Source organism: Lissotriton vulgaris, chromosome 1_1, assembly GCF_964263255.1.
Source record: "Lissotriton vulgaris chromosome 1_1, aLisVul1.2, whole genome shotgun sequence".
NCBI lineage: Eukaryota > Metazoa > Chordata > Amphibia > Caudata > Salamandridae > Lissotriton > Lissotriton vulgaris.
Genome location: NC_141685.1, coordinates 113,315,030 through 113,337,722, shown reverse-complemented (window position 1 = coordinate 113,337,722; position 22,693 = coordinate 113,315,030). Strand labels below are relative to the sequence as shown.

General features: G+C 44.9%; 1 protein-coding gene across 1 annotated transcript in view; it reads right to left on the bottom strand.

Annotated features, from left to right (window-relative positions):
• Window positions 1-22,693, bottom strand: part of LOC147737664 (uncharacterized) — a 184,828-nt gene that overhangs the window by 117,670 nt on the left and 44,465 nt on the right. Inside the window, exon 2 of the mRNA XM_086939778.1 lies at window positions 16,293-16,302. Within this exon, the coding sequence (XP_086795904.1) occupies window positions 16,293-16,302 (10 nt within the window). The remainder of the gene's footprint in view (window positions 1-16,292; window positions 16,303-22,693) is intronic.

The window sequence follows — 22,693 nt, the reverse complement described above, 5'->3', positions numbered from 1 at the left end:
ACCGCACACAACTGGGGAGCTACTGCTCCAGGGCAGGCCGATGTTCTCTCGGAGGATGTGTCGCCAGGCGATGCGGCTCAGGAGAGCGGCCGCATATCTACTCGGTCATATATCCAAAGTCCAGCCTCCGCGATGTTCGGTACAGGGGCCCCGCCTCGGTCGCAATAGGCCCACGCAGCGAAATGGCCGCTTCTTGAGCGAGCTCCGCCGGCTGAGCAATATATCCTTCAATAATCATGCCTTAAACGTGACTACAGGGGCACAACGCCATCGCATCGCAGTGTGGACATCTAGGTGCACTTGCTGACTGATTATCTCAATTATGAAGAGCTTCTAGAGAGGTCAGATCGAGGCCCCGCAGCAGCAACAGTCTCACCTCAGCATCCTCAATCGTCAGCTCCCGGGCACCACAATGTCGGTCTCGGCCCCCGAAAATCAGTCAGCAAGTGCACCTAGATGTCCACACTGCGATGCGATGGCGTTGTGCCCCTGTAGTCACGTTTAAGGCATGATTATTGAAGGATCTATTGCTCAGCCGGCGGAGCTCGCTCAAGAAGCGGCCATTTCGCTGCCTGGCTAGCCACGCCCCCCTGGCTGCCAACACTTCCTGGTTTGGAGTGTTGACACACAGTTGACAGCCAATCGGCATGCAGCTCGTGCTCGATATTGCACGGATTTTCGTACGCATGCTCTAGATATTGCTATGATTTTAATTTTAATTTTCTCAGAAACTACTTAACGGATTTACACCATTTAACAAAAAGCACAATCTGCAAACCGAACTCTACCTCTATGCCACATTTTGTGTAATTCCGTTCAGCTGTTCGGGCTGTAGCCCTAACTAAAGGTCCCTATGGAAAATTGCATGGGGAAAAACGTTTTGGGACCCGCCTTTCTTCTCAGCCCCCACTTGACGAAACACCCCAAAAACTTTCAGGATAGGAGCGGAACCGAGCAGGCCATTTTCTTGGAGAAATTTGTGAAGATTCGTCCAACGGCACCAAAGTTATTCCAAATAGAATGTTGTGGATTTCCTGTGAAGACTAGGTCCTAACTATAACTACCTATATATATATTTTTTTTTTTCACTGAAAAAAAACACAGGTTACAGCGATGTTTTAGTTAGGGTCAGATTTCACTTGTACAAAACATAGAAATTCAGACGTTATAGTTAACTGAGCTAATTATAACATGCCTTCGCAATGCATTGCTTATGACCTCACATATTGCATCACTCTTGACATCGCTAATGACAACATTCACACAACCACTCACATACCCACTCCCATCCCACAGAACCTCTCATACACCCACTCCCAACCCCACACCACCCCTCACATACCCATTCACAGACCCATACCAGCACTCACACAACCAATGACTCATCCAAAGAGCCACTCACAAATCCACTCACTCATACAGCCACTTACATACCCACTAAGTCACCCATACAGCCACTCATGCTCCAATTCACTCACCAATACAACCACTCACATATACAGACAGACATACATACACTTACACACCCACTCATACACCCTTACATCTACTCACACACCTACTCAATCACCCATACAGAAACTCACACTGCCACTCACTCACCCATACAGGTACTCATATACCCACATACTCCCCTATAAAGCTACTCACACTGCCACTTACTCACCAATGAACTACTCACACACCCACGTATTTACCCATTCAGCCACCCATACACCCACACACTTACCCATACAGCCACTGACACAGTCTCTCACTGACCCATACAGTCAGTGACAGCCTCTCACTCCCCCATACAACCACTCACACACCCATATAACCATTTACATAACAATTCACACATCCATACTAGCATTCACACACCCTTACAGCCACTCACACAAACATTCCCTCTCCAATACAGTCACTCACAACCACGGGGGCGTGACCAACCGCTATGCATAGCGGACACACTCTGAGAGAGCTTCCCGCCCGGACCAACTAATGCCGCCAAATCCTGCATTGCTTGGATGCATCCTATACCCAGACGAGAGAAGTGTGACTGCACAGCAGAAGACGGATGATATGCCCACTCCAAAACAGTCGATGGGAACTCTGGGCAGCCAAACAGAACGACTGTGCTGATGCCATTTGAGGCCTAACCAATTCGCCTGATCCCGATACGGGTGAGACAGCACCGGTTTGAGAGATCACAGAGATGGGGAGGGCACAGAGAGGTACGATAATCCAACCAGTTGGGGACCCCTGCATTCCGGGGCTACAGAGAGAACCCTTGGTGCGGGCGAGGACCCTGAGAGCTGCATCACAGAGGCCGGTAGAACCGTCCTCAGCTTGACACACTGAGCGAACCCGCGCCTCTCCTGCTTTGGTGCCGGAAGGCTGTGTCCACCCTCCCCCCCATACCTACATTGTACTGAACTCCCGGGCTCACCAGACGGGCGACGAGCAGAGGAAGGCAGACCTGTGCAGGGCTCCGGGGATGGAGGGCCGGCAACGGAGGCCGGTGCCAACGCCATTTAGGGCCTAACCAATTCACCTGCTCCCGATACGGGGGAGACAGTACCGGTCTAAGAGATCACGATGGCGAGGATGGCACAGAAAGATATGGCAATCAGACCGACAGGGGACCCCTGCATCACGGGGTTGTCGGGAAAACCCTGGGTGCGGGTTAGGACAATGGAAACTGCATCACCGAGGCCTCTGGACCCATCCCTGACATGTCACAATGAGCAAGCCCGTGCCTCTCCCGCTTCGGTTGCGGAATGTTGTATCCCCCCAAACCTGCATTGTACTGAACTCCTGGGACCACTGGACAGACGACGAGCAGGGGGCTGGAGAGTGGAGGCAGGCCTAAGTGGGGCCTCGGGGGTTGGATGGCCAGCAACGAGGCCAGTAAACTGGCACAGTGCACGGTACAGCTCACAACCTCGCCCCTGCGCAACACCAGACTTGGCTGCAAACTCCAGTGGGTGAGCAAAGACCTGCAAGCTCCCCCTGGGTATGTGAAATGCCCAAACACCGATGCCTGAAAGAGAATTCAACAACTAAAAAGCAGAGGGTTCAACTTGGGTAACGTAATTCATCAGCTAACCTGTGCTACAACACAATGGGGGGGCAGTGAGTTGGAGGAAACTACTGAAGACACTACAAAAAAGGAAGGGGACCCCTCTAAAGATACAGAACAAGGTCAGAGAGAAGAGGGGAAAATAAACAGACCTAAGAAAAAATCTCCCTCATGACTGCATTTATTTATGCATAGGAATTAATCCCAAAGGCCAACTGTGAGTGCCCAAGCTGGTGTGTGTACCCACTCAGAGAAAATTATATCGATATATCTGAAAAATATACAGTTTTTTATTTTCATTTCATTTTATCAAAATATTTTTTCATAGCTTATACAAATCCATAAATATTTTTGCAAATAACATATTTCAACATAGTAAAGTCACAGATCAACATAAATAAGAAAAACAATACATATAATCAACCATGAAAGCCCGGGAAAAAACAACCAGAAACATCACACCAACCCATTCATACCCAACTCACACAAATCCAGACACACCTTCACATTCATAATATATCTGGGGAACACAATTACAGAATAACAAAGTAAATGGGATGACCAAAGATAGAAACTGCAGAAGGGCAGGATGTTATAAAGGCTGTGGTCGACGCGTATCGGTGGCTGCAAGCTGATAGAATGCCACCTTCATCAGGACCTGCCAGATATGATACCCCAAAGTATGGGGGGAAAAGATGCCATTCCACCAATAGGTATAAGCACCTTCTTTATTGGTGCCGATATGCATCTTTAGATATAGAAACCAGATTTGCCAGACAGTCCTCAGGTGTAAACACCAATCTCAGCATCTGCGGGGATTAAACCCCATAAATCCTTTCTAGTGTGACAATTACTCAAAATTCGGAAGCCTCTATTCTTATATCTTGCACATATTCTTGGTTTCTACAGGACGTGTCAAACACCGGAACAGTATGACGAAAGGATAATATAGCAACACCCAGTAAAGGGCATCCAATTCTTCAAAAGCTGCACTTGGTCCAATAATCCTCCTCCTTCTCAATCTTCCAACAATGTCTATGCTTCAATATGTAGTGGACTCTAAAAACGGTCCGATGTATTCCTGGAGTGCCGCCTCAACAGAGCTCGCATCTGCCCGAGAGACTACACAGAATCGCCTACTGGGGCCCACTGGTTCAGGCTAGAACCATACATACAACAGACCACACTTAGCTGCCTGCTGACGTTAGTACATCACCCCGGGCAATAACAGAGACATTGCAGCCAAATAGACACTTCTACCCGTAGGCACGCCTTGTGGCCTCCTGGTGCTGTGCGGGGAAACAAATAAAAATGGGATGCCCCAAAAGTAAAGTCCCGGAGACTACCACAACTACAGGCAAACAAGTGGAGGATACGGACCCTACCTCTCATCAGCCTTCCTTGAGCTGTGTCCCACCAACAAACATGACTTCAGAACCCGACAAACTAGACTTAATCCTACAAGAAGTTCGGGACTCAAGAAAATCCATAGAGCAACAAATTGGCTCCCTAACAACAGGATTCACTCTTCTGAAAGCAGACCATGCTAAATTTGCCACCACCGTTAAAGATAATATACTCGCTGATGCCACAGCATAAAGAGCAAGCAATGCAACTGACACAGCTACAGCGGCAAGTGATGGGATAACAGGAAGGGATTGATGATGTTACTAATCTTGATGTTAATAATATCGATATTTGTATTATTATTATGTATTTTTTTTATGTATTTAATATGTATGTGTTATATGTTTTTTGTTAAGTGTTTTACTTGTTTTATATTATATGTGTACTATTTTTATATGTTAATAATGTTATTTTTAAGTAAATTTTGTGTTTTAATACCTGAGCGGGTTGTGCGTAAATATAGGGGAATAGGGTGGGAAGTAATTTAATTATACTAAATTAATTATTAATTTCTAAGAATTATAAACTAATTTTAATAAATTTTTGCGTTTAAGTTCTGTAGCGGGTTATGGAATAATAGGGGAATTTTTATTTATTGGTATTGATAATTATAATTTTTTTATTAATTATTAATTAGTAATTGTTTTTAAATTTTTTAATTAATTTAATAATTGGTAATAATGTTTTTATTTGGCAATTCAATTTTTTAATTTGGTCATTACTTTTTTAAATGGCAATTAATATTTTTAATTGGTAATTAATTGTTATTCATCGGAAATTATGTTTTATTGATTGGTAATTAATGTTTCATAAAAAGTATTTTTTGGTATAAAAACGCATTTTATTGTTTAATATTTTTTAATTGTTAATCAATTTTTAATAATTAATATGTTTTGTTATGAAAAATATGTTATTGTTCAATATTTATTATTTGTTAATTAATATGTATTAGTTAATATTTATTGTTAATGTATTGTTAATTAATTATTCAATTGTAGTTATGTTTTTAATAATTAAATAATGGGTATTTGTAAATGATGTAGAGGTATTTAAAAATTAAATTATTAATTATTTAAAATACAGAAAATATTTATAAGTATGTTAAGTATGTTTTTACCCCTACACTATCCAACGCTTTCCTTACTGTTACAATCTCTGGAGTTGGAATAGTAACTTTTACCCCTACGCTATCCAACGCTTTCCCTACTGTTGCACTGTCTGGAGTTGGAATAGTAATTTTTACCCTTACGCTATCCAACGCTTTCCCTCCTGTTACACTCTCTGGAGTTGCAATAGTAATTTTTATCCCTACACCATCCAACGCTTTCCCTACAGTTGCACTCTCTGGAGTGGGAATAGTATTTTTTACCCCTAAACCATCCAACGATTTTCCTACTGTTGCACTCTCTGGAGTTGGAATAGTAATTTGTACCCCTACGCTATCCAACGTATTCCCTGCTGTTGCACTCTCTGGGGTTGGAATAGTAATTTTTACGCCTAGGGCTGTCCAATGCTTTCCCTTCTGTTGCACTCTCTGGAGTTGGAATAGTAATGTTTACCCCTACGCTATCCAACGCTTTCCCTACTGTTGCACTCTCCGGAGTGGGAATAGTAATTCTTACCCCTAGCATATCCAACGTTTTCGCTACTGTTGCACTCTCTGGAGTGGGAATAGTCATTTTTACCCCTACGCTATCCAACGCTTTCCCTACTGTTGCAATCTCTGGAGTGGGAATAGACATTTTTACCCCTACGCTATCCAACGCTTCCCCTACTGTTGCACTCTCTGGATTGGGAATAGTAATTTTTACCCCTACGCTATTGAACGTTTTCCCTACTGTTGCACTCTCTGGAGTTGGAATAGTAATTTTTACCCCTAAGGTAGCCAATGCTTTCCCTACTGTTGCACTCTCTGGAGTGAGAATAATAATTTGTACCCCTACGCTATCCAACGCTTTCTCTACTGTTGCATTTTCTGGAGTGGGAATAGTAATTTTCAGCCCTACGCTATCCAACATTTTCATTACTGTAGTTTTTTTGGGACTTTGAATAGTAGTTTTATTTATTTAGCTATTTAATATTATTTGTATTATTTTAGATAATGTAGTATATAACGAATTTTAAAAATATTGAAAGTATATTTTATTTTTTTACTGTATTAAACATAATCATTTACTTTTTATTTATGTTATTGTTTTATGTGTGTAGATGTATTTGTAATTTATAATATTTTTTAATAATGTATAAGTTATAAAAATAATTATTAAAACGCATTATTAAGTAATTATATATTATATATTTTATGTATATGTGTAATTAATGTTTTATTATTATATATGTATTATTTATTAATTAGTAAATATTTTTTACTATGTTTATATTATTTCTAAGTATTATTTACTTTATTTTATAAAAAAATGTAACCGAAAAAACCCGATGTTTTCAATTACGATATATTTAACATCAATATTTTTTTTCAATATTTTTCTACTTACCATTTTGTAGAAAGGATGTTGATATTCTTGCCTTCGATATTCCTGTGTCGATATTTCTGTAGGTTGATATTTTGTAGGTCAATATTCTATCAGTGATTCGCTCCATGTCTTGGCGGCGAGGTGGGAGAATGATCTGCCGCCGGCGATCACTTTACGTATATGGGGGACAGTGGCGAGGGCGCGGTCGGTAGAGTGGAGCTGGCGGGGTGGTGTGTAGAAGCTGAGTCAGCTGTTGAGGTATGCTGGTCCAGTGCTGTGGAGTGCCTTTTGTGCGTGAGTGAGGAGCTTGAAGGTTATCCTCTTGTTGACGGGGAGCCAGTGTAGGTCTCTTAGGTGGGGTATGATGTGGCTTTGGCGAGGGATGTCAAGGATCAGGGGTGCTGAGGTGTTCTGGATGCATTGGAGCCGTTTCAGGAGTTTGGCTGAGGCTCCTGCGAAGAGGTCGTTTCCGTAGTCCAGTCTGCTGCTGACAAGGGCCTGGGTGACCGTCCTTCTCGTTACGGTGGGGATCCACTTGTAGATCCGGGGAGCATGCGGAGGGTGATCAAGCATGAGGAAGAGACGGCGTTGACCTGCTTCGTCATATAGAAGGTTGATTCGAGGATGACCCCTAGGTTGCGTGCGTGGTCGGTGGGCTTTAGAGCAGTTCCTAGAGTGGTCGGCCACCAGGAGTCGTCCCAGGCTGAGGGAGTGGATCCGAGGATGAGGACCTCTGTCATGTCCGAGTTCAGCTTCAGTCAGCTGTTTCTCATCCATTCAGCGACGGCTTTCATTCTTTTGTGGATGTTGGTTTCGGCGGTCAGGGGGTCTTTGGTGAGGGAGAGGATGAGCTGGGTGTCATCGGCGTAGGAGATGATGTTGAGGTCGTGCAGTCGAGCGACATGGGCGAGCAGTGCCATGTAGATGTTGAACAGCGTTGGGCTGAGGGATGAACCCTGGGGTACGCCGCAGATGATCTTGATGGCTTCGGAGAGGAGGGGAGGGAGGCGGACGCACTGTGTTCTGCCGGAGAGGAAGGAGGTGGTCCAGTCCAGGGCCTTCTCTTGGATCCCGGCGTCATGGATGTGTGTTCCTAGTGAGCGGTGGCAGACCGTGTCGAAGGGTGCTGACAGGTCCAGGAGGATGGGGGCTGCGATTTCTCCGTTGTCTAGAAGGGTCCTGATGTCGTCGGTGGTGGCGATGAGGGCAGTTTCGGTGCTGTGGTTGCTGCCGAACCTGGACTGGGACGGGTCAAGATGCTGTTCACCTCGAGGAATCTGGTCAGTTGTTTGTTGACGGCCTTCTCGATGACCTTCGCCGGGAACGGGAGCAGGGAGATGGGTCGGAAGTTCTTGAAGTCCTTGGGGTCCGGCGTGGGTTTCTTGAGTAAGGCGTTGATCTCGACGTGCTTCCAGCTCTCCTGGAAGGTTGCTGTCTCGAAGGAGATGTTGATGTCTTTCTGAAGATGGGGTGCGATGGTGGTGCTGGCTTTGTTGAAGATGTGGCATGGGCCTGACGGGGATTCGTAGTAGACGGAGTTCATGACCTTGATGGTATCATCGTTGTGAATGTTGGTCCCAGAGGTCAGGCTGTTGGTGTGGGTGGAGTTCGTGGGGGTGGGGTCTTGGTAGTTGCCGAGGCGGTCGCGGCATCGAAGCTGTCATGAATGTCTGCGATCTTGCGGTGGAGGAAGCTGGCCAGCAAGTCACCCAGGTTTTGCGAAGGTGGGATGTCGTTGGTGTTGGCGCTGGGGTTGGAGAGTTCCTTCACGATGTTGAAGAGCCCTTTTCTTTTGTGTGCGTTGTTGCCTAGGCGGTCTTTGAAGGATGCCCGTTTGGCGGATCTGATGAGGTGGTGGTGTCTGTGGGTGGCGTTCTTGTGGGCTGCGTAGCTTTTTGGAGTTCGTTCACGGATAAGTTCTTCTCTAGCTTTCGGCAGGTTTGCTTGGAGGTCTGGAGGTCTTCGGAGAACCAGCTGGCATTCTTTCTGGTGTGGCTGTTGGAGTGTTTCTTCAGCAGGACAAGGGTGTTGGCGCAGTTGTCGATCCACTGTCCGAGGTTGCGGGCATCGGCATAGGGGGCCGGTCGGATCTGCGGGTGGGTGAGGAGTGAGTGTGGTGGTTAGCTGGTCCACAGTGACTTTGTTCCAGCAGCAGCGGGGGAACTGTTGAGTGCGGTGGTGTGTGGTGGGTTTCCAGAAGGTGAAGTGGAGCGATGGTCGGTCCAGTGGAGTTTAGTGGTGTGATTGACGGAGACATGGGGGCTTGCGGTGAAGATGGGGTCAAGCGTGTTGCTGGTGGAGTGGGTGGGTGTTGTGACGAGTTGTCTGAGTCTGAGGTTTTCGAGGTTGTCGATCAGGGTGGAAGAGTTGGAGTCCTTTTTGTTCTCCAGGTGGAATTTCAGGTCGCCGAGGAGGATGTAGTCTGTGGAGGCGAAGGCGTGTGTGCTGACGAAGTCGACGATGGAGTCGCTAAACTGTGGTCGGGGTCTGGGGGTCTATAGATGAGGGTTCCTCTGAGGATGGTGTTGGGGTCGGTGTGGATTTGGAAGTGCAGGTGTTCGGCAGTGCTGTGGGTGTCGTTGGTGTTTGTCCAGATTTTAAGAGTGTTCCTGTGGACAATGGCGATTCCTCCTCCTACTCCGTTGGTGCGGTCCTTGCGGGTGATCGTGTAGCCTTCCGGGATGGCTATGGCGATGTCGGGTCCGAGGACGGGTTCACCCAGGTCTCCATCAGGAAGGCGACGTCTGGGGTGTTGGAGTCCAGTAGGCCCAGAGTTCAACGGCGTGTTTGCGTGCGGAGCAGGTGTTGAGAAGGATGCATCTGAGGAAGTTGGGTTCTTTGGTAGGTGGGTTTGTGGGTCAGATGCTGGTGAAGCTGCAGTTCTGGCAGGAGAAGGGTCCTTGGGTGCACTTTGGGGTGGCCAGGCAGCAGGTGAATGATCGTCCAGTGTTGAGTGCGTGGAGGGTGCTGGAGTCGTAGCGGAGGCGAGTGTTGTGGCATTTGCAGGGTCCAGGTGCAGAAGGGTTTGCCTTAGGCGCGTGGCCTCCATATGAGGGGATGTGGGAGGGAGGAGCAGCTGGTAGGTGGGAGCGGGGTAACAAATGGAAGTGCAGGGGGCGGGGATGCAGGGATGCAGCGGCAGGAAAAACATCGGCGGGAAAAACGGGCGAGGGACGGCGGGTGGGCCGAGGGAGAACTGGGCTTACAGGAAGGAGAGACAAGTAAGGCAAAAAATACAAGTTAGGCAAAGTAAGCAAGTTCGGGCACAGAAAAGGCAAAACAATGCAGGAAGTGGTAGCGAGGCTGGCAAAGACAGGCAGAGCCGTGCAGCAACGTGTGGAGCGACCGGCCTGCGAGCAGGATTAGAGGTTTTTCCATCCCTAGCTTCTGACTGTTCCCTCCCTCTTTAGCCGCCTGGTTGGGAAGGGCATTTGCCTAGACAGCAGACAGTGCATGTGTACAAGCCCTGGACATGTTCGCTGCCGACAGGCCCTTACCATGTCAATTATTTGGACGCAAGATCAGCCGTCAGGGAGTCTGAAAACAAACAAGAGCGTGGGGATTCTTGAAAATGTTTTACAACCTACAACTGAGGGACGACGGCAGAAAACACTTTCAGCAAGCATTTGCAATGCAACAAGTCTCGCAATTACATTATTTTGAGCTATTGACATTGTAAATTACAATGCCTTAAAAAAATGAAACGGAGAACCGAATTGTATTGTTTGATTTGCTCCTGTGCTATCCTTCTCCTACACTTATTCCTACTTTCCTTGCCCTCCTCTCTCTATCCTTTATCCTACCATCAACCTATAACCAGCACAAGGGGACCCTGCCGAAAATGTATACTATTAACTCCATACCTTGTAACCTCAGGGACGGGAAGCCCACACTAAAACATTTGCCACACACAATTCAGATCACAAAGACAATAAGCACATGACAAACGACACTAAATACACAAACATATACACACTTCAGATAATCCCAAAACTGCCCTCACTTTTACCCATAGCCCTAGAAGGAAGTTTAAAGGTATAATATTCCTTTAATCAAAAACATCTTTAGCGTTCAAGAAAGGTGTGGGGCCATTTTGGAAACGTTACTTTGTTCCGCGGAAGGAAATTGTAAGTGCTGGGTGGAAAACCCTGCACTGGCATTGGAATTAGTTTTAGTACACATATTTATATTTATCTCTTTAGCAGATATTTTATGTATATGTTATCCTCGAAACCCAATGAACAGTAAATGGACTGCTCATTGTGCCACAAGAAGAACATTAAAACATGGAGGAGAAGGTCTCAGTTTATGTTAACTTGCAGACATTCCAGCCATACCTTCTGGAATCTGTTAGTATGCAGGGGTTGCCTTGTAAGTTTATGAATGCACAGAAACATATATATTTGTAGCAATTCAGGAATGCAGGGTGGGAAGGGGAACAGACCATCCCCTGAGTGTAGGGAAAATAATGTTTTCGCATTAGGGTATACAAGGGCATTTTCACGAGAGGCTTGGGCTCTAGACTCCTTTACACTATCTGGATTTATGCACGGGGAAAACAGGAGTCCATGCAAGATGTCACATGACATTACCTAATGCTATATTACCCCAAGAAATATGCGATTAGCACAGCATTCCAGGCATACTTAGGGGATTCTTTTTTTACCACTGGACTTGGTATCTCGATTTGTGGAGAAATCATTTTCTTTCCACTCGTCACATGTGGACAATCCCACTGAGAATCGAGTGCAAGCTGTCAATAGTTTATTACTAAAATGTTAGGATTTCTGTGTGAGCAGAGGGAGGTTCAAGTCCTGCTTCTGTCAGTTATACAGGAAGGCCGTGCTATTGACTCTGTGCCAGCCTACCGTCTTTTCATCGACACCACCCTGATTCCCTATACCATCTATAGGCCTTAGCGCCAGGGACAGCTGTTGTGCCGGAGGTGCCCGCTGCAGCCCTGGTAAAATTTGTATGTGCCATTTCCTTTTGTTTTAAAAGAAAAGAACTCGGGAGATGTGGTTTTATATATGAATTTATCATACCCTTGACCTCCTTCTGCAGGATTCCCTTAATCCCACCTTCCGCCAGTGCCCCTCACCTCTCCATAGCCTCCTCTCTGACATGCATTTTTCTGTATTGTGCTGGATTGTTTACTGACACTCAGTTCTTTGATCTCTATATGATGTGCTGTGCAAGCCCACCTCTTCCAAAATTGGCTGAATTTAATTCTGCTTTCGTCACTGGGGTGAACAGCTGTGGTGTGTCAGCAGTGGTGTGTCAGCAGTGAAGTGCACAGCAGTGGTGTGTCAGAAGCAGTGATGAGTCAGCAGGGGTGTGTTAGCAGCAGCGTGTCAGCAGCGGTGTGTCAGCAGCGGCGTGTCAGCAGTGGTGTGTCAGCAGTGGTGTGTCAGCAGTGATGTGTCAGCAGCGGTGTGTCAGCAGTGCTGTGTCAGCAGTGGTGTCAGCAGCAGCGTGACAGCAGTGGTGTGTCAGCAGTGATGTGTCAGCAGCGATGTGTCAGCAGTGGTGTGTCAGCAGTGGTGTGTCAGCAGCGATGTGTCAGCAGTGATATGTCAGCAGCGGTGTGTCTGCAGCGGTGTGGCAGTAGTGGCGTGGCAGCAGCGGCGTGTCAGCAGCGGCGTCAGCAGCAAAGTGTCATCAGCGATGTGCCAGCAGCGGTGTGCCAGCAGTGATGTCTCAGCTATGTGTCATCAGTGGGTTGTCAGCAGCTGTGTGTCAGCAGCAGTGCATCAACAGTGATGTATCAGCAGCGATGTGCCAGCAGTGATGTGTACACAGCGGTGTTTCAGCAGTCGTGTGTCAGCAGCGGCATATCAGCAGTGGTGTGACAGCAGTGGTGTCAGCAGTGGCGTGTCAGCAGGTGTGTGTCAGCAGTGATGTGTCAGCAGGGATATGTCAGCAGGGATATGAAAGCAGGGTTGTGTCAGCAGGGTCGTGTCAGCAGTGCTGTGTCAGCAGCGGCGTCAGCAGAGATGTGTTAGCAGCGATGTGTCAGCAGGGGTGTGATGGGTCTGGACCAAGAGTGACCAGGATCTGAGTGTCATCAGCGTACAACACAACATCAAAACCATATGATCTAATTACTTTTGCCAGAGGGGTCACATAAAGGGTAAAGAGTGTTGGACCCAAGATAGAGCCCTGTGGTACTCCCATCCTGACTAATATACTACAGGAGCTGGTATTTCCTACCTGTACTATCGTAGTTCGATCAGTTAGACAATTTTTGAGCCACTGTAAAGCCTTACCTCTGACACCAATCTCCCAAAGCCGATGTTCAAGAAAGCTATGGGAGATGGTGTTGAACGCTGCAGATAAGTCTAGCAGAACGTGGATAGATGACTGTCCCTTGTATAGTGCAAGCCTGATATTATCAGATACCTCCAGCAAAGCTATTTCGGTACTGTGGGCTTCCCTAAAGCCAGATTGTGAGGGGTCAAGCAAACCATAGCTCTCAAGATGGAACACAAGCTGTTTGTTAACCAGTGACTCAAGCATCTTACTGAAATGAGGAAGCAAAGATATAGGACGATAGTTAGAGAGAAGTTTTGGGTCTGCAGTAGAATTTTTAAATATAGGCCTAACTCTGGCAGTTTTCCATATTTTGTTAAATTCTGATTCTAACAATGATTTGTTGAATAGATCAGTGAGGCAGTTCAAGAGGGCTGGAGCGACAGTAGGAAAAAATATCGGTGGCAAAAGGTCTGTAGGTGAACCAGATTTTACGTTTATAAATGCTTTAATCACTTCTTCCGAGCCACATTGAGTTAAATTCTTCCCAAATATGAGGGGGATCAAAAGTAGTTACAGAACGATTTCCCATATCATTATTAATATCTTGTGCAGGGAAGGAATTATGGATAGCCATGATCTTATCCTCAAAAAATTTTGAAAGTGAGTCCACCCAGTCCTGAGAGGTAGAAGGTTGTGTCTGAACAGGCGGGGTAGAGAATTCCTTCAAAATTTGATAGAGTTCATTGTTAGAGTTTTCTGCCCTCTCAATACAGCTAAGGAGAAATATTTTTTCTGTTTGTCTTATGTTTTCCATATACTTATGGTGAGCATCTTTATTTGATTTACGATCTATTGGGTCTTTAGTTTTCCTCCATTTTCGCTCAACAGTCCTGTCGGCGCGCTTCACTAGCTTTAGTTGTTCAGTAAACCACGGAGCGGCTCAGGCTTTAATTGTAGCTCTGGCGAGAGGAGCAATTTTATCCAACGCATTTGTTATTGTTCTGTCTAGAGAAATCGCACATTGATCAATGTTATCAATTGTGTTAGGTAGAGCTGACCGGAAGGTAGTAGTAAATAGAGGTAAGGTGATTTTACACCAGGATCGTCTCCGAACCACTTCCCTACAGGGGACTGCATTGATAGTACGATCTAGAATAACGAATTTTAATAAAAAATGATCCGTCCACAATAGTGGTAGTGGAGACTCAACCTTGACCACTGTAGAGTTTGTGAACGATAGGTCAAGCGTATGACCCGCAATATGCGTAGGCCCATTTACCAATTAGACTAGTGCCAAGGTGCTGAGACTTGTGATTAACTGATCCGTGTCAGGGTCATGTAATAGTTCTACATGACAGTTAAAATCACCTAGCAGAAGGAAAGAGTTGGAGGCTAATACATGTGGAGCAATAAGCTCCAATAGCTTACATGGAAAGTAATTTTTTGGACCTGGAGGTCTGTACGCTAATGCTCCTCTCCATGTTCCTCCCAACAGACCGTCCATTTTAAAGATACATAATTCCATTTTGTTTGTGCTTATGGACTCTAGGGAGGTGATGTTCACTTCCGGAGTTGTGGCTATGAGTAGGCCACCTCCCCTATTCTTCTCCCTGTCCACTCTTATTATGTTATATTGTGGAGGAAACGCATGGGCCACATCTGAAGAGGCATGCTCATGTAACCAGGTTTCTGTTTTAAAACAGATATCTGGTGATTCAGAGTCAATAAGACTCCATACTTCGACAGCATGTTTAGGAACAGAGCGTGCATTAAAATATAGTGCTTTTAGTGGACTGGAGGTTTTGGTATGCGTAGATGTACAAGAACTTGAGTTTCACAGGGGAGAGCTGGTAAATTAGGAATGGGAGTCATATGTACCACACTAGTTGTACCAGCTTCAAGTCCGGCTAACTCTTTAGATAATAAAGGGTTAAGATCTTTCAGCTCCTGACTAGAATATTTGAGCAAAGACATTTTGATGGCAACTATTTAAGAGAATAAAAGGCAAAAGAAACTAAGTTTTAAAGAAAAAACGGGCAGGGGTCCAGGCAGCTGACAACTGTCTGGTGCGGTCAGGCGCAGACGGGCTTGCCTTTGGCGTACCACTGCGCGCGTCCGCTGCCTAGCCCCGCTTTTGTAGGGCTGAAAGGCTGGTGATCAGAAATTGGAATGCGAACTACACTTCCCGTTGGAAAGCTGACGAACCGGAAGTGCGACTAATGCCTCCTTGTCCCTCTGGACAATCGTCACAAGCCATGGCAGACCGAGGATAGAGGCGAGTGCGAACAAGTAAGTGAAAATACAGTATATAAATGAATGCGGCGCAGATTAAAAAGGGGTAGTGACGGCGCAGGGTAAAATACACTAATAGTCACAATAATACAGTTCCAGACCTAGAGTAATGTATTTCCAGGAGCTAGTAGACTGGAAAACGCCGATATATTCCACATGTTATGGGAGTGCCCTACACTAACTGGATTCTGGGACGGGGTTATCCAAAGTATAAACACCACAACAGCAATTCCTGTAGTGAAAACAGCAGACAGTTGTATACTAGGCCTCCGCCGCCGCCCTAAGTCAAAGAAGTTGCAAATGTGAGTTGGCGGTACTAATTGCTAAATGCGCCATCACCAGTTTACAGCTGGTACAATGAGTGGGTGAGATGGAGTAGTGCGGAGAGCGCTGCCATTAGACAAGAGGTGGCCCAAGGCCAACGTAAGACCCCAATATCAATGGAATGGGACATATTATTAGAAGCACTCAGGGCCATTGAACCGGCACCCACCCCTTAAGAGAAAGATGTATAATATGGTAATCATTGTTTGTAAGCAACCCATCCCCACATAATGTCAGACCCAAAACGATATATACGAGTAGTAGTGTTCCCCAACTCCCAAACACTACACACGCAACGACGGGTAAAGCGAGGACATTTGGATGGACTATATAACTGAGAATTTCAGTTGGGGTGAGCCAATAGAAAGGGTTGAGGGGAGGGATAGTTTAGATGTTCAAAAATTACACGAGCTACTATATACAGCCTTTTTATCCTTTTTATTGTATCAATGAGAGACTGTACAAATACATCAAACTGTGCAAGTTCTGTAATATCTCATAACAGCTACAGGTTTACTGCAAGAAGTTACATAATGTGATTTTTCATTCCAAATGTACTGTAACATTGAATGCAAATATATTTTCTGTATTAGGAATAAAAATAGATAAAATCAATAAAGAGTGTATGAATAAAAATTACAGTCACTCACAACAAATCACTTACCTATACACATCCTCAAACAGCTATCCACTCACTCACAAAGCCACTCCCTCACCAATGCAGCCACTCACACAGCCACTAACTCACCCATGCAGCCACTCGCACACCAGCTAACACATCCATGGAGCCACTCACACACCCATACCGCTACTCAGACATCCACTCACACACTGATACAGACAGTCACACAGCCATTCAGATGAGATGTTCGAAATAGTATGACTAAATACTAGTACAGAAAGAATAGTAATTTACCTTGTTCTGTAGCTTGGTATATATCTGTAAGTCTCAGAAATGTTTACGAAACACTTACACTCACTGGATGATGTCATGGATGATGTCACTGACTGTTATGGTCCTCCGTAGCAGAAGAAGAAAGGGGTAGAATGTTGCAACGGGAGAATCACAGCTCACATATGGCATTGGGGCAGCCACTGCATCTTCTCCAGGGTTTGGGACTGCCTACATAAACCCCTCCCCTGGAGAGAGCTGGTGCTTGTCAATCGTTAGAGAGCCGGTGGAGTCAGACTCTTTGTTTAGAGATCCATCTTCGGTTCCTGTGGATGATTGGATTTAGCCTCCTTCAGCTCTGCTGTGATGGAGGTCTTGACAGTTCATTTCTTTTTGTAAGCAGCCGCTGATACGGAGTGCCTTCCCACTTCCAGGTCGTTCAGTGGCAGGATCACTGCTGAACCAGGGAGCTCTCCTGCAAACTTGAAGGGGTTCGATTCTGCTGCTCCGCGGTGAAGGAGCCTTACGGTGCGTTCAGTTCTTGAACGCTTTTTTCTGTAAGGGCCACCCCTTCGGTGTCACCTCCTGCCGTGCCTAGTAAACACACTCCCTCTCCGCTGTGATGGAGAGTGGTGTAGAGAGCAAAACTCCACGTTCTCATTACTGTGACCTTTTTTTGTTTCTTTTTACATGTTGCTAATGCAAGACCTTGACAGGGTTTATGTATTCAGGCCTCTTCTTCTACTGTGGTTCCAGCGCATGCTCTCAGGACGAGAGGGGTAACTGCACCCAGATTCCATTGTCCATAATCTTCATTGTCTGGATTTCTTCCTGGGTTAAAGGTGTTCCTCTTATCTACTCTATCAGATGCCATCATTGGGTTGCTGTGACTTATACCCAAACCATCTGAACGACAACAGATGAGTACAGCCCTTATGGGTGTTTATTCTGTGGTGACACTAATCTGTGGTTCAGTTCATCCCAGTACGAATGCATGTAAGATTGTCATAGAGGGGGGGAGGTTTACTTACAGCTTCCATCTACAGTGTAGTGCATAGTGAGGTGTTTGAAGTCATTATGGCTGTACTTTCTCTTACATACAGGGGTTTACTAGTGTTTTAGGGCTTACTGAGAGAGAAAGTTTTCTCGTAATAAAGAAGAGACCGAAGAGACCCTGTGGATAAATAAATAAATAAATAAAATATCCCTTTCCCTTTTCCCCTGGATACTTCCGTGCAGGGTAGGGTGCTGTATACTCCCTGGGAGGTAGTGTAAGGGGGAACTGGGAATTGCACATCGCCCCTGATGAATGTGTTCCGGACGGTTAGTGGTTGGTGTGCTGTTGACTAATCTGAACCTGACACTGACCATGTCACAAGTGATGTAATATGTGAGGTCATAAGCAGTGTATTGCGGGGGCGTAAGTTATAATTAGCTCAGGTAACTCTGAGCCTAACTATAATGTCCCTGTAATCTATCGTTTCTCTATTCTGCTACCTATCTGAGGAGTTGAACCTTCTTTGGGATGATTTATGCGCTGCAAAAATGAGGTTGGTGTGAGGTCTGCACCTGAAGTGATTCTGTCTTTCATTGGCGGAACAAGATTGTTGGTTACATATATATATATATATTCACAGTAACCTCCTTCACAAGAACGAGCAGAAACCCATGTGGAGGACTCAAAGGCACACTTTAATGAGAAAGAGTCTTAAGCGAATGCATTTCGGCAATTGGAGCCTTCGTCAGCGCTTCTCTCCGACCTCTTCGTGTGTTGTGGCGTAAGCAACCCTGCCTCGAAGGAGATGTAGGAAGCTTGCTCCGCCCCCTGTCGTCATAGAGCACACCTGTGTGGTCCTGTAAGTCCGGACCTCGAGTCCCAGAATGCCTCTGTATGGTGCATGCCAGGTGAAGGAGTGCTCGACGGGGTGACACTGTCGGAGTGGAAATCGAGAGCAGGCACAGTCGTGAAGCAAGTTGGGAGGTAAGGCAATTTCAAAGTCCAGTGCTCCCTCGAGTTCTCTGCATATTTTCGCAGCTGCCTCTCAACCTGGAAACTTTCACGGGGGTGGCTCAGGAATCCCGGTCACCCAAAATGGAAGTATGAATACCTCCAAACCGCTGTATATCCAGGCGTCCTGGCGGGTACTGGACGTGATTGTTACCGCAATCAATGTAGAAACGCTCGTTAGAGCAAACCAGACCGTCCTGACCTCTTGTGCTGCGGGGTATTCTGTAATGCGCGCTGGCAGTCGCATAAAATATTCACAGTAACCTCCTTCACAAGAACGAGCAGAAACCCATGTGGAGTACTCAGAGGCACAATTTAATGAGAAAGAGTCTTAAGCGAATGCATTTCGGCAATTGGAGCCTTCGTCAGCGCTTCTCTCCGACCTCTTCGTGTGCTGTGGCGTAGGCAACCCTGCCTCGAAGGAGATGTAGGAACCTTGCTCCGCCCCCTGTCGTCATAGAGCACACACATATATATATATACATGTATATATATATACATATATATATATATATATATATATATATATATATATATATATATATTCACTGAAAAAACCATAGGTTTCACACCAGTTATAGTTAGGAATTAGCATATAAAAAACCTATTAAATTCACTGAAAAAACCATAGGTTTCACACCAGTTATAGTTAGCTGCAAATTTTACTGACATAAAACCATTGAAATTCCACGTTATTGTTAGTTGGACTCACTATAACGTGCGCGTGTAATGCACTGCTGATGACGTCACATATTACATCACTCATGACATGGTCAGTGACATCACTCATGATATCACTGATGACACCATCCAGTGAATGTGTATCTTTCTGAAAAATAAATATTTTTATATATATATATATGTAAAGGTCGATGGAAGAATAAATGTTTAAATAAATGTTTTAATGAATGTTTTTTTTTTAATTGATTGGTTAACTGGCTTATTAAGTATATCTTAGTGAATACATATATTAGCGAGTAATGTTTAAATATTTAAATATATGTATCAGTGTTTCACTTTGTGTATAATTGGCTACATGGGTTGGTGAGTAGCTACATGTGTGTGTATATGGGTTATTAGATGTTTTTTTAGTATCAGTATGAGTGTCTGTATGGTTTGGTGGGGGTGTTACTTTGCACATAGATGCATCAATGACTGACTCACTGTTTGTATGTGTTTTGAAGACAGCATATGTGCAGGACTATATGGGTGGATGAGTGTGTATATGTGTGTGTTAGTGAGTGAATGACTGTCTCACTAGTGTCTTTATCAGTAACGACATATGTTTTAATCTAGTATATGTGAGTATTGATGTTTATAAGTGAGTATATGTGAGATTGTAAGAGTTCTTGTTTAAATAAGTATGTGTTTCTATAAGTGATTGTTTAAGAGAGTAAGTATGTGTAAGTTTCCTTAAAAGTAAGGTGGTAGTGTGTGTATAGTTGTATATGCAAATAAGCGGATGTTCAATAGTTTATTTGCATGTGTGAATATGTGTGTGAGTAACTTTTGGATGACTGTCGGTGTGTAACAGGATGCATTGGTGTATCACTACAAATGATGAGTGAGTATATGTATTAGTGACTATATAGAACTGTTGGTGAATGAGTGGATGTGTATATAGATGGTGGTATTACTGAATTGGTTGTTGTAACTGGTATGGATATCTCCATTTTTTTGAAAATGTTAATTTCTATTTTTGAATATGTGTTTCAAGGGTTACATTACACTGAAAGGAGATCTGTCACTCTGTCACAAAGATGGTGTCATCAGTGAAGTCATGAGTGATGTCACTGACCATGTCATGAGTGATGTAATATGTGACGTCATCAGCAGTGCATTACACGCGCAAGTTATAGTGAGTCCAACTAACTATAACGTGGAATTTCAATGGTTTTATGTCAGTAAAATTTGCAGCTAACTATAACTGGTGTGAAACCTATGTTTTTTTCAGTGAATTTAATAGGTTTTTATATGCTAATTCCTAACTATAACTGGTGTGAAACCTATGGTTTTTTCAGTGAATTTCATAGGTGTTTTAAATGCTAATTCCTAACTATATATAAGGCCCCAAACCTATGTTTTTTTCTTTGAAGTTAAAAATTTGGTTAATAGCAAATGTCTATAGCTATGAAATGTAATATTTTTGAAAATGAATGAATCCTATATTTTATTTGTATTTTAAACAATTTTTTATTTTTTTTACCCTGGAGCGCTCCCGTGGCGCGCCCCGGTGAGCGCCCCGGAGAGCGTAGTCGTTTGAAGCGCCCCGGTGGGCGAACCGGGAAGCGTCCCGTTAGCGCAAATGTCGCGAACGAAAACATGATTGTGTCTTATCGCGTAGCCGCGTCCGCGTGATACGCACGGCGTAAGCGCACCCGGAAGCACTCGAGCGAATACGATCGCGCAACGTAAACTTCCGACGCGCTTACGTGACGCGACCCGGGGCGCGCCCGGGGGCGCGTTGCGTAAGCGCGTCGGTCATGTGACCTGAAAATAACACTTTTAATTGGTGCAGAACAGTTTTACTTTCATAATGATGAAATCCCTGGTCTTGTGACCTGAAAATAACACTTCTCATTGGTTCTGGCCTTTTTTTTCCCAAATGATGAAAGACCCCACCTTTTTTCCTTATTCTGACTTTGTCCTTTGACTGTGGAAGACCTGTTTCAGTAATAGAGAGAGAACTATTTTGTACTTTCTAATGGCTACTGTAGCTGCAACAGCTGGAGCATCTGTACCACCACCACCACAACCACCAAGAGGACCACCACAACAGTACATTGGTGGTCAAGAAGAGGAGGAGGAGGAAGAGGAAGAGGAGGGGAGGATAAGATGGCTGCCTGAACAAAATACCCCATACAAGCCCAAGTCACACATTGTATGGGAGTTTTTTTCACTCCCAGAGGGCAAGTAAAAAGTGAATGCGGCCAAGGTAACTTGCCTAATCTGTAAGGAACAACTCTCAAGGGGCAACCCAAACAAAAAGTATTCCTTTGGTAACAATACCATGATTTGACACATGATCCGTAAGCACCCTAACAACTATTCTCGTGCAGAGCTCAGGGAACTGGCCAGTAACCTCCCCCAGTCTTCAAGGACCACCTCCCAAGGAAACGAACCCACTTCATCGGGACCAGAAACATCAGAGATGATGCCTTGTATTCAGCAACGATTTGCTGATTTTAAAATCACTTGTACTGAATGTGGCAAGCTTATCGCCTATGGTGAAAAGAGCGTAAAGCTTATCGTCCTTGATGGTGACAATCACAAGTGCCCCAAAAATAAGTATTTTTTTCCGTTTTTTGTTTTTTGCTCCAGTTGAGCCAGTTTCAATTCCCTTTTTTTTGTTTCTCCCCCTAAAAAAATACAAAAAAAATATAAAACTGTTTTGAAAAGCCCAAAAAAGTACAAAATGTTCAAAATACATTAAAAAAATATAAAACAACAAAAAGAAGAAAAAAACAGTTCTTTTTAGAACTACCTCCAATTTATAAAAAAAGGCTTCATTTTTAAAAAACTCTGTCATTCTTTTTTCCTCATGGTACGCTCCCCGGTCCGCTCCCCGGTGCCCGAACTGGGCCCTCCCCCCGCGCAAAACGGAAAAAAAAATTTTTTTTTGCCCCGCGGGGCCCTTTTATAGCCCCCACATCAAACCTAGGGGGTCAGGGGGGTATACCCTGCCCCCTTATGGTCATTTCCCCCTTTGTGTTGGCCACCTCTTGTGTCTCGATCCTACCGAGACACAAGATGGCGGCCACTCCGGACTGTTTCGAATGTTTACAGACACCCGAGAGCCAATCAGCTTTCCGTGCGCAAGTCGCGGGTCACGCCCGGGGCGCACCCCGGTGCGCGTACCGGGGCGCTGCAATAGATATATATATTTTTCGGGACCTAAATTACTCAAAATCCACTGGGGAACATATCTTGAGACATAGCAAAGGCACATCGGGCTACCAGTCCCTACAATTTTGCCA